General features: G+C 27.2%; 1 protein-coding gene across 1 annotated transcript; it reads left to right on the top strand.

The window, feature by feature from the left end:
- The first annotated feature begins 2,021 nt into the window (after positions 1-2,021).
- LOC112693686 lies at positions 2,022-12,995 on the top strand. Its single transcript, XM_025568873.1, has 4 exons — positions 2,022-2,390; positions 3,133-3,327; positions 11,680-12,077; positions 12,892-12,995. Exons 1-3 carry the CDS (start codon positions 2,285-2,287, stop codon positions 12,039-12,041), a joined length of 663 nt encoding a protein of 220 aa, XP_025424658.1. The 5' UTR covers positions 2,022-2,284; the 3' UTR covers positions 12,042-12,077; positions 12,892-12,995.
- The last annotated feature ends 219 nt before the right edge of the window (positions 12,996-13,214 follow it).

The raw sequence follows: 13,214 nt of genomic DNA, 5'->3' as shown, positions 1-13,214 counted from the left end.
GCAGTTTCGATAATACCAACAACATATATATATATATACAGTGGAACCTCGATAACTCGAACCTCTATAAGTCGAATTTTCGATAATTCGAAGGAATGCCTTGGCCCCGGCCTTACAATATAAGATATGTGTGATAAGTTTTCTCGATAATTCGAATTTCGCTAACTCGAATTTCTCTATAAGACGAAATATTTTTAGTCGAATTTTGGCTTATAACTCGAATTTATATAATATATATATACATAACACGTACATAGCTTGATAACTCGAAAGTCAAATAACCAAGTGTATTATTATAACGGTAATCGTAATCGAAAAGTGATTAATATTATTAATCTAATCTTTACCTAATACTTAAAAGATACAGTTATAAATTCAACGATATAATACGATTTTATGTCTATAACTCCGATAAATTACGTTTATCTACTATATTTACTGTACATTTATTATTGGTAAAATTATACGTCGATTGAACTACGAAATGTATACGTCGATATTTAATATAATGCTGTCACAGGAGTCGGATATTCATGAAGATGAGGAATTGTCTAAAGCTACTCTTGCCCAGGCATTAGATAGTTTACATTTTATTCGTAAGTACATTCAGGAACAACCAGAAATTGATTTTTTCAGCGCTAAAAGTTATAGAAAACTTTACAAATAGATTAAAAAATAAAAAACAATTAAAAATATCAGATTTCTTTAAAAAATAGTTCTATTTTAATAATTATATTTTCTTTATAACATACAATTTATACATATACATATTTATTACTTTTTACTTTTTTAAACATTTTAATACAATATACATACTTACATACAATATACATTTATTAGTAAATATATAAATAAATCAAATTATGTAAAAAATAAATCTTTGTGTTTTATATAAAAAAATATTTTCGGTAACTCGAATTTTTTTTTTGCCGATTCGAGTTATCGAGGTTCCACTGTATATATATGTAAATGAGTGTCATATCAAAATATTCATATCTAAAACCTACTACGTGTACCTAGAACCGTTATGGTATATTTTACAATTCAATAACTAGATGACATAAGAATGCACTTTTAATATGATATGTATTTTAATAAATAATGTGTACGAATAACATCAGAAGAACTGCACATTTTCTACCAACAGGTACATAATACATACGCATTATATTAAGAACAGTAAGAATCGTTTTTTTTTTTTGTTTTTTTAAATAATAATAATAACATTTCCTTGGTTAGGACACATACAAAAATCACATGATACATTCATCATACAGTTTATGTTTTTGAATGTTTCAGTACAATATAATGTAAAATATTGTTATAAATACATTATTATAGTGTGATTTATTTAGCGTGAGACGTTTGCCGATGTAAATACGTAACGAGAGTTTAATAAATCACCCTATATTATACGTATACGCGTGTGTGTAAGTGTGTACATAATAATTTCTATTATTATAGTTCAACATAATACACGAGTAGCACATTTAATATCTTCCACTTGAGAAAACAAATATTTCTGTTATTTAAAGTGAAAATAATTTGTATTCTAGCGTTATAAACTTCATTTGTGTGACCTAAACCAATAATATAACGGTAACAATCCTATGGAGCACTTTTACGTACTTAGCATATAATTTGTAGATGATATAATGGTAAATATATACGATTTAGAGCTACGTAAGATGATTTTAATTTGAGATATTCCTAAAAATATTATAAATGTTTTTTTAAAGAAATCATCTCATGTTATTTCGGCTTAAAAATTAGAAATCGTCAACATCATCGCGTTCGTGTAAACATTACATTTCTACTGTGCAGCGCTTTGTATAAATCGTACTCGATAAACCAATTATGTAAACTAAAAGTTGCATCTTGCACACACTCGAAATACAACGAAATAATATATTTAATGGTTCACGACGAGCAAACTTGTTCGACGAAACTCGTCTGATTTCCGGTTTCAAGTGAATGCGATTTGCATGGGTCGTTCTCGGACGAAACAGACACGGCAACAGTAGTCTTGACGTTTTTCTCTACGTTTGATGTTTGTACTCGTAGCGCATAATGCGTCCACATGGATACGGAGAAATTCAAATTTGCCCACGTCTACGAATTAAAATATAATATGAAACGCGGTGAAACTTTTTAACTTTTTCCTCTCTCGATTAGCTGCCGCTGTATAATAATATTATGTTATACGTCATGTGCACTACAATAAATCGATTTCTATGCGTATGCGATCACCAACCGGCACCGTCGACGACATTCACTCGTCAACATGATCACAGCCCGTTTGATCGTCCTCTGCTTGGCCCTCGCGATTATCCCAATCCACGCGCTGGCCGCTGGAGTTGACAATGTTTTATCCGCGAATCTGTCATCGGGTAAGTCATTCAAACTTCAATCTATACATAAAAAATACATTCATGGTATTATAAAACACGTGGATCAATAGATCGCGCAATCGTTTTCGCCTAATCTAACGATGATTTTTATGAACAGTTAAATTTTATTATTTTCAAAATTAAATGACAATTTCTCAACGCAACTTCTTCCTATTTTCAACTCGAAGTATAATATTTACGTTTTGCTTTCACTAACTGATTTATAATTGATAATATATTAAAGTTATCGTCCATAAACCGAAAATCCCTATCAATAAATGTACCTCCTATTTATTTTTTACCAAATATAACTAGTTATAAATAGTTGTAATAAAAAATAAATAAATTACATTATACATTGTATACAATCTTAATATTGAGCAACAAAATTAATAAATAGAATGCACTCTAATATATAATATATTATATTTAATAAAATTGACTGAAACTGAAAATATCCAATGTATTGATAAATTTATATCTACTTTTTTTTAACTATAACTTAAGTTTTCTATAGTTCATAACATTTATGTAGGTAGTTATAGTTAAAATAATTTTATATATATATAACTTAATTATATCTAAATTATATGTATTTTTTTTCATTTAAATACTACTATCAATGTTTAAAATTACTAATACATATAAAATTAAAACCAATATAATAAATGATTTATTGGTTGCATTAGGGTAACCTTCAAAAGTTAAGTACTTCAACGAGGTAATTTTAATACATTTCTAGAATCAAGAGATATTACATATCCATGCAAATGTGAAGCAAGCAGATGCAGTTGTTGCAGTGGAAACATATTGCAAAACTTTAACCTTAACTTCCGGCAACGGCTGTGCACCAACATTTCGTACGATTCCGATGATTTTGAATTCAACGTGCGTATACTGTTCAATGATTACACCCTGTTCAACAGAGTCGTATCAGGTATAATTTACTGTTGTTATTTTTCTCAGAATATATATTATTATGTAATTATACTAAATTATATTGAAGATTACCCTCAACTCCATTCAACCATCTCCTCCTAAGTTTTTGTCATATTCTTTTACATTCCACTTTCATCTTCAAGACACTTATCACTATAATTATACCTCTTTACTCCACTTATCATGTCCATATACAATTGTGTTAGCATGTGCTTCCAGTTTAGTTAATTTACTTGAAATGAATTATATTTACTTAACATAATCTAATAGATTATATCCAATTGGTTTAAATTAATTATATTTTCAAACTAATCTATTTTCTGTAATGCGGTTGTATATTCTAGAATGAACTGTTCAGTTATTAAAAAATGTAAACTAATGCTTTAAACATGAAAAAATTAGGTGTATAATTTATTAAACAACTTTTGTTTTCAATATTAAACATATTATAAAGGTCGTATATTTATACTGTGTAACCAAAGTTTGATAGTTAACATAATATGTTCAATCACTAAGATTTCACTTATTTTTTTCTAAACTAACGAAAATATGTTTAGAACTACTCTAGTTGTATACGGTTCTTTAAATATTAATGTACCAATCTTCAAGTTTGAACTGTTAAAATATATTATTGAAAATCAATTTATGATAATAGATTTTAACAGAAAACAAATTCTAAACCATTCAATTACTCGTCTGTTCGCCGTAATAATTGATCAATATTAACTCAAATGAATAATAGCATATTGTTCGAGATTGATCAATCGCATCATTGTTTGGTCGTTTTATACGAGTATATGTTTTCAATATTATATTTGTTTTCAAACAATACTTTTCATTAAAAACTATAATTAATACAGAGAAATCTTGGCTCCCTGGTACCATAGTTCATTTATCATATACATATATATATTTAACTTATTATTATAATAAAACTGTAAATAGCATCTATTGACAATAGTTGTATAAACAAGTAATCAGTGTATGCGATGGCATTCAAGTAAAAACATATTTTTACTATAGTAAGAATACGAAAACTACCAAATTAACCAAAATAACCGAAATTAATATAAATTAAAGTTGAGAATTTATTTTTTTAACTCTATTATAATATTTTAAAGAAAAAATATATCTATAGATACTGAGATATAATAACTTATAACTTATAATAAAACTTCAAATAATGTTCTTCACAGGCTTATGTTTATTCAATGATTTCCATAGATAACACGTTAAAATACAAAACTAAAAAATTAAGTAGTTCACCCCATATCTCAACAAGGGATATGCTTCGATTTACATAAAAATAAAGTACTGTTTGTTTAAAGAACTATTTATTTTAAGTAAAATTTAAAAATAGTATACGAAATTCGTATTTATAATGGACGATTCATATAGTAATTTGTTATATACATCAACGAAGAGGACTAAAAAATACTCATAAATCGAGGCGAACTGTATGCAAGTATTACGTGCGTGATACAGACAAACCCGACTTTTATTGTTATGATAAATTTCTCATAAAATAAGAAATTATCAATTGACTGTAGAATTAAACCGGTTCAACTTCATAACGTATAGTGTTTCTAAGATGAATCCTATGTAACTATCAAAAAATGTGTAATACACATTTTAAAATGTTAATACTAGAATAATACTCATACAAAAATATTGGTATCACTCTGGTAGAAAAAACATACTTTTTCCTTTTCCGGATCAGTTACGCGGCCCGACACAAACTGATTTTTCTTGCAATAACAATTATAAAAACTTAGTTTAAACGTTAAATTTCGGAAGAACTGAAGAACTATAACTAGATAAATTAGTGCCTAATATGTAACCAAGCATTTGTTGTATCTATAATGGATGGCTCAGTGTGATACGCAACTACTATCATAGCGAATCACATTATTTAGTATTAATTTCAGACTATTACTGCGCATTACATAAGGCTTCACCATATCTCATCCGCCATTAATATGAGTCGAGGACGTATTTTCCATCAATTTCAACCGTTTCCTGCAAGAAATAATGATCTTAAAACGATCAGATAACGTTAAAATAATTATTCATTGTTATTAAAGTAAAATATTTTATTCAGGACATTTCACTATGGTAAAATAAACAGATGCAATTTATTTATTATATTTTTTGATCGTACAATAAATTAGTTTACATTTAAAATGTAGTAGTATTAATCATTTGGAATTTGAACGTTATTAATAAATCTATGTCTCGTATAATATTAGTAATCAGAATAAAAAGAAAAAAATCGAATAGAAATATATTTTTAATTGAGATATTAGATTACCTATTAGAACATAAATAAATAATTTCATTATTCTGAATAGTCCTAAAATATATTAGCTGTACATAAAACAAACCTCTAGTAATACATTTTATAAACATGCTCGCATAATTAATTGTATAGAAATTCGATGAAGTTTAATGTTGATATTTTAACTATTGACTATCTTAGTTATAGCTTTACAAATACAATATCAATCGAATTTCACTGCTGTACTATACCATTTGTACACTGCAAATGTATAAAATACTTCCGTTATCTTTCATTATTGAATATATTAACTATAATACCGACAGTTATTCGTTAATATTAATTTTACAAATTATGGAATGGATTGATACATTTTTTTATTTTAATAATTTACTTGATGTTTTGTACATTCGTAATTTATTAAAGTTATTTAATTCATTGAACATTAAAATATTTAAAAGAATAAAATATTTTTTACTCCAGACGCTATCAAAAATGCAACACTAATTATTCTTTTTCACACGAATTATCCTTTAAAGTAATTATCCATCTAATACTAATACTTTTAACTAATTATTAATATCTGACGTGTAATAATATTATACAACATAATATTTATAGTGAATTTCGTCCAGTGCATTCTTTGTTAGGCACCTACACTGAATCATTTATTATGAATAATCTGTCCTACAATATATTGTTACATTTAATTATAAACCATACGATTCTAAATATATATTTTATTTTATTCATACTATTAATAATATTAATAATAATATTCAATCACGTACTGCATGTAAGTGGACAAATATTCCAATAAATATCGTATTTTTTTGGATTTATAACACAATTAAATTAATTGGTACTTCTAGAGTGACAATATAATTTTTCCATCATACATTTTATTTTAGAAATTAAATATAATATTAAATTTATAATATAATCAAATTTTTCACGATATAAAAATTTTACATTTTATCAATTCAGATAGATCTAATTATTACTTTCTATTAGTTATACAATCACATTTTAATATATATATATATATATATATATATCAAAAAATATTATTTACTACTTTTTTGAGTAATTTACATACACCTTACTTATATATTATAATTAGCTTAAAGTCTGTGACAATTTAAAATAATTTTATAAAATATTATAATTATAATATTAAAAACACTCAACGTTTAATAGGTACCTGATAAATTTTCATAAATAATATTTATGATTATTTATATATATATATATATTATTAATATTATATTAATCATTATTCAATTCGAAGCCAGTAAGCTATGTAACTTAAAGTGCAATAGTACGAGTACAGTTTTCATTAGAACTTTAACGGTAATATTACCCATTAAAAACATTCGCTGTCTTACACAATTACGATCATTAGTCAATAAGATTCTCATGTTTGAAACGAGGCATACCCAAGTTGAAATGTTTTAATATTTATTCCCATACAAATACATATTTTATAAATACATATTGCCTATTAAACCCAGCACTTATTTAACCTTTTAATTTTGTATAATGAACGATGAAATTATTTTTTGCTTACTTTTTTACTTCTCCAATTATTTAAGCTCAGAGTAGCTAATCGATAGATTTACAAGTACGTTACTTAGTTGTTATTACTCTATAGTTGAAATACGAAATTACTGAACCATGGTAATAATTAGATTATTAATATTTTTAATAACCATTATTTATTGATTCGAAAAAAAATAGCATAAAATATGACGATGGAATAGTTATAGTGTGTTTCCCACATATTAACATATAACAATATTTATTATTTTTTATTTTTATTTATATGCCTTTGTCGCAAATATTACTGCAAAATATTTATAATTGAACAAAATTAAATTATACTGTAATGACTATTACGGTATTCGATCCACCGACTGGTTAAACGTGCGACGAGTATTTACAACAATTTAAAAATTGTTCGTAATATGAATTATTTTACAAATGATTCAAAAACATATTGCCGGATATGGGTATAGTCAACAAATCACGGCATTAAATATTTTCGGTTACATCAGAACTACAATAGTTGTGCTCGTTAACATTATATATGTTTGTATATTATATTTATATACACCTATGTATCTATACCGTGCGAGAATGCTTGAAATAACATCCCGTTAATGTGCTGTACCAAACCGTTCCATTAATTTAAGAGTTATTGAGCACACTCTCATTACAGTGGTGTATTTGTGGACGGTATGAGGATCATGAGAGATAGATCAACCCTTCGAACTTATTTTTTCTTCTATAATTAGTTTTCTATTACGATACTATTATAAAAGTGTTTTGTCAATGTTTAAAATCCTTAAACGCATGACAGAAGTAAATATTTTATTTATCTCGATTGGACTATACGAATGCATTCTATTTGAAAAAATAGGACATATATTTTATTACTAGAGTGGTTAGTAAATATTTATATAATAAAGGAAGGACCTTATAATGACGTCACTATGACGTTAAGTATCGTGATTTGAGTAAGATCAGTATCCGATAACGAATAATATGTTGGAAAATTATAGATTATCATATAATAATTGTATTACACACATGATCCCTCGATACTTTGGTGCAACTTTCATTTTCTTTACTTTAGACCCGCTGTCAAATGAAAATCAATCGCAAATATCAACACCGAGGTACAGAACATATTTTAACATACAAGTATATGGCACTAGTGATAATTGAATTCTATCCTTTGACCATCGTGCCACTGACTAATACATTCTCATGACGACCGATGTCAGTGTCAATTTAATGAATTTAATAATTATGTATACTTATATGTATATAAATAACATAACAACTATGTTATTTATATTATTCTTATTACACATAACTATAAGTTATAAACACCACAAAAGTGTATAAATGTGTATACATTTAATAATTATTTCTTCGGTTCTGTAAAATGAGTGATGATTAATGATTATTAGGGAACGGATTTATATGTAAATGCATATTTTTATTAAAACAAGATATTTAAGATTCGATAAGAAATGTTTATTGTTCAAATAATTTCTGTCTTGTTCAAATATTTTTGTCTCATAATTTTCATTTGTTTTTGATTATAAGTTGTTGTGTCTGTTATTTTAAAATGTTCACTTTACTATCCATTGTTTATTATATTATCATTAACTATTATATATCTAAGAACACATAAAAATATAAACTAAAAATTATATATTATTATTTATTTAAACTAGTAATAGAAATAATTCATTGATGATAATTATACTTATAATGTTTTTTTTTAATTCCATTGTTGTGACGTTTAATTTTCGTTTTGAAAAAGGGAAATGGAAAAAGGGTGATTCTTAAGTCACCTCAATAAAAAAATTCAACTCAAACTACCACTAGATATCATTTTAGACCCGTGGTTAGCAACCTTTTTACAAGCGCTGGCCATACTCTTTATCGGCTTTTCATTGAGAGCCACATAAACAATTAAAATAAACGTTCTAATTTGACCTTATTAACTAATTTTGGTTTGAATACATTCAAAGAGAAAATATAAAAAATATTATTACTTTAATCTCGAGTGAAAAGAGATAAAAATATTTAGTTACTAGTGTGATTTTTAAGATTTAATTTGTTCCACTAATTCATTTATGTCCGCTTTCATATTGGATTTTGATATTCATATAACTAATATTCACATATTCGTCGCTTAATCGTATACAATATTTATTTTTTTCAAAATTTAAGTATTGACAATGTGAGATAGGCTCATAACTTAAATTCGTAAAAGTATATTAGTCACAATTCGACTTTATTTATTAAAATTTAAGGTATTAAATAAAAATATTAAATACCTTGATATATATTTGAAAAAAAAATGGCCATGGGTTATCGATGTTTCTATTAAACTAAAATGTATTCGGTAGATATCATATTAGACGAGTGCCGTTAAGAGAAATTCTGTACGTAAGTTGTTTGTTAATAGCCAAATTAACTAAACAAAAGAAGCTACATTTAACTTTTCTACAGCACTATTTAAATATTAAACTTATTATCATTATTTATTAATGTTTATTAAATAATTATTTTCCGTAACAAAGTACTTGAAAGTTGTTCAATGTGTTATTTTATTATTTAAATTAAAAACAGTTTAGACTTAGTTTAGTACAATTTTTTTAAATGCAAATACTGATATATATATATATGTATTGTGATCTATTTACTTTTTTAAGTTTTATCGTTGAAAAATTGGTATTATTGATAAATGTAAATAAAACTTGTTGAGACAGGAATCGATTTTTTCCTCTGTGTTCCTTTAATAGACAATTTTATTGAAATGCCACCCAATGAAAATTATTTAAAATATGCTTTGTCTAGGTACACGACCTATGTTTTTTTAAACATTATATAATGATGTTTTATACCTCCTGAGAATTATCGGGGCACATCCGTGTTACCCGCAGCTACCTGTAAGTATATTTCGATGCGAACACGGACACATTTGATTTCACGTTCCGTTTTATTAATCGACTATTCCGGGTCGAGTGTCCGTGGTTATACGTGTACTCGTATAGTATATACACTTTCAGATAGCAATCACTTGTATATGTGTAGCTACGTCAAGTTGATGACAATCGAATACTAAATATTATAATATTAGCGCTGGTACCGCATAGCGTCTGATTATAATCGATGGGGCGTATCAACGGTGATACGGGGAGTTCGGGTTGAAGTCGGAGCTGAACAATGAATTAATAACGATAAAAGAATAAAATATGATAATATGCGATTATAATTTCGTGATCATCACAGAACAATACGTTAAACTTAATAACGAACTCAACGAGTATACCAGTTACTCCGAAAACGGATCAAAACCTATGGCATCCAATTATGGGGAGTTTCCAAGCCTTAAAATATTAATAAAACTCAAATGCTGCGATCTAAATGTTTCCGACAAATTACCAAAAACCCGTACTGTATTTCGAATTAAAACACTTCAATTATCTATCGACACAAGATGAAATATTGCCAATTCAAAATATAAACATCTTAATGCGAACTTACAAAATCATCGGAATCCCTTTTACTCCGAACTATAAAATCCTAATATTCCAGATGATCCCAAGAAGGCACCTAAAACAAACGTGATATCACAACTAACAAATTATAATTAATCATTGTATAAAATTTTATCAATGGATGATAACTTAAACCTTGTATTTCTACTTCACTGTATCACTATACATGTTAACTATAAAAAATATTTTAAAAATTGTATACACTTAAAAGAAAAGTAAAAAGAAAAAAAGAAATTAATTTTGAGATTGACTAGAAAGCATAATAGTCCCTATGAAAGTGAACTTCGTCGGTTTAAAGATATATAAATAGGTATTCGTTGATGGTAAGATAATAACACACATAATTGGCAGCGATTGACACCGAGCAAAGGATAAATCTTGAGGATCTTTTAAAATATTATACATATATTTTGTGCTGGATACAAATTTTTTTTCCTTTTTTTTTTCGGCGACCGATTTCGCGTAAATCGTTGATGATAGTAGATATGGGAATGGCATTTGTGTTTTTCAAAAGTAATTTTCTGACCTATTATACATCGAATCCTAAAAACGAATCGCAACTAACGGGTTATCTCCAAAAATATATTAATTAGAAATAACTTTAATTTAATTCGAATTTTTTTTCCGCGCACAGCAAAGAAAATATCAAGAAGAATTTAATAATAATATTTGAAATATGCTGATATTTTTATCTTTGTTTCCGCTGGCATTATAACAATATCATGTTTTTATTAATTTTTTTAATAATAAGATACATCATAATGTACCGATAACCGATTTTTATCGACATTTCCTTCGTTCAATGAACAGAAATTGAAAGTTCTTTATCATACTGCACTATACAGTCCTGTCCAGCACATGCCCTGCTCCTTTTTTTCTTTCTGATCGCCTATCCCCACGACTCTATTTCACATACCCGTCACGGGAAAATTCACGTCGACGACTTTGTTGAACATGATAATTATAACGTTTCCGCGTTTCGCCACAGGCAGGAATCCGCGACCGATTTGCGTGCCGATATTCCCACCGGCCTGGACCCGGAGCCGTGTGTGCCTAAAGTTCAGCAACGTATACTTCGTGGGCCGTAACGTACACGTGTGCCTGAGCATGGAAGCGCAAACCGAAAAGGAGCCCGTGTTCGCGGTGGACTTCAATTGCGTGCGCATGGGCACCCAAGGGGTAGCGCTGCTGAAACCCGAGGATGGTGGAGGCCTCCCGGTGCCCCCGGATCCTGACGAGGACGTGCCTCAGGTCGGAGGGACGACCGCGGACGCAACCGCCCCAACCACGGCCTCGGCGGTGGTGGTGAAGAATAAAAAAAAAGCGAAACCTCCGACCACAACCGCATAATAGTATTCTCGCCACAGTCGATTTCCATCCGGACCGGTAAGTATAGATTTATATTGATTTTTATTTATACGAAAACTGTTTTGTTTCAGCTAATATTTACAATTTTACAATTATTTTTATTATTTTATCGCAAATTTACAAACTTTAACTTTAATTATATTATAAACTATTATCTAACTTCTCACAATGTAATATATAATGAAATAGAAAATAAAACTAACAAAGGAGGTATTTATTTATTTCGTATGGCTTTACACAAATCAACTTTTCTAATAATATCATAGGAGGTATAATGACTAAATAATGAACGAACTTTTATGAATTTGAATGCCATATTACATAGTACTATTTATAATTGGCACAAACTACATGTTTACTTTTTTGGACGTGACACAAATTATACATTTTTTATTTTTCTGTTACTTTTTACGCAAATTACATATATCCTATAATAATATTCCAGGTTGAGCATTTATTTATTTATTTTTATATATATAAACTACTTATTTATTTATTTATTTATTTATTTATAAATTAATTGACAAGTATTTAGTCATTTTGAATTTTTATTTAATTTTTTATTATTTTATTACATTTTTAATTCATAATTGGTCGTCAATAAGACGAAATGAGGAAGCAACTTTACATACCTTAAAATAATGCCATAATTTATATTAATTTAAAATTATCCACCCAATAAAAACGCATTTGGGCAGTTTGTTTTTAAAAACCGAAAAATAAGCTCTAGAATTTTTTTTTCCCATTATCTTAAAACGATTGTATAAAACTTATTTTCGCTTATTTTTTTATTAATTATCATTACTGAATATTATTTTTATTATTATTACAGATGATACGAATAGCTTTCGATTCATAGAAGAATTTATTTATAAGGTCGGTAACAATATTTATGAATAGTTATATCAAATTATAATTGTTTAAATTATTTAATAATTTATTTGTAAGAGTACGCTATTTATCAATAATTAATATTTTTATTATTTTTTTTTTTTTTTTTACACACATAATTTATTTCTGTACAACGATATTTACTTACAATGCATACCTGTGCATAAGACTACCATATTATAGAAAAATGTTTTAATGACTGTTGTTCACTTTTGTAATATTGCTTAAGTATATAATTCTACCTATTATTCTAAATTATTATTA

Source organism: Sipha flava, unplaced genomic scaffold (assembly GCF_003268045.1).
Source record: "Sipha flava isolate LNK unplaced genomic scaffold, YSA_version1 89_pilon_pilon, whole genome shotgun sequence".
Taxonomy (NCBI): Eukaryota; Metazoa; Arthropoda; class Insecta; order Hemiptera; family Aphididae; genus Sipha; species Sipha flava.
Note: the sequence above shows the minus strand (reverse complement) of the source record. Positions and strands in the feature narration are given on the sequence as shown.

What these genes read in the sequence shown, in the direction of transcription:
- LOC112693686 (XM_025568873.1), top strand. Translation starts at nt 2,285, where the DNA reads ATGATCACAGCCCGTTTGATCGTCCTCTGCTTGGCCCTCGCGATTATC. An exon ending in ATCCGCGAATCTGTCATCGG is followed by an intron (nt 2,391 to 3,132) that starts GTAAGTCATTCA and finishes ATACATTTCTAG; the next exon opens with AATCAAGAGATATTACATAT. An exon ending in GTTCAACAGAGTCGTATCAG is followed by an intron (nt 3,328 to 11,679) that starts GTATAATTTACT and finishes GTTTCGCCACAG; the next exon opens with GCAGGAATCCGCGACCGATT.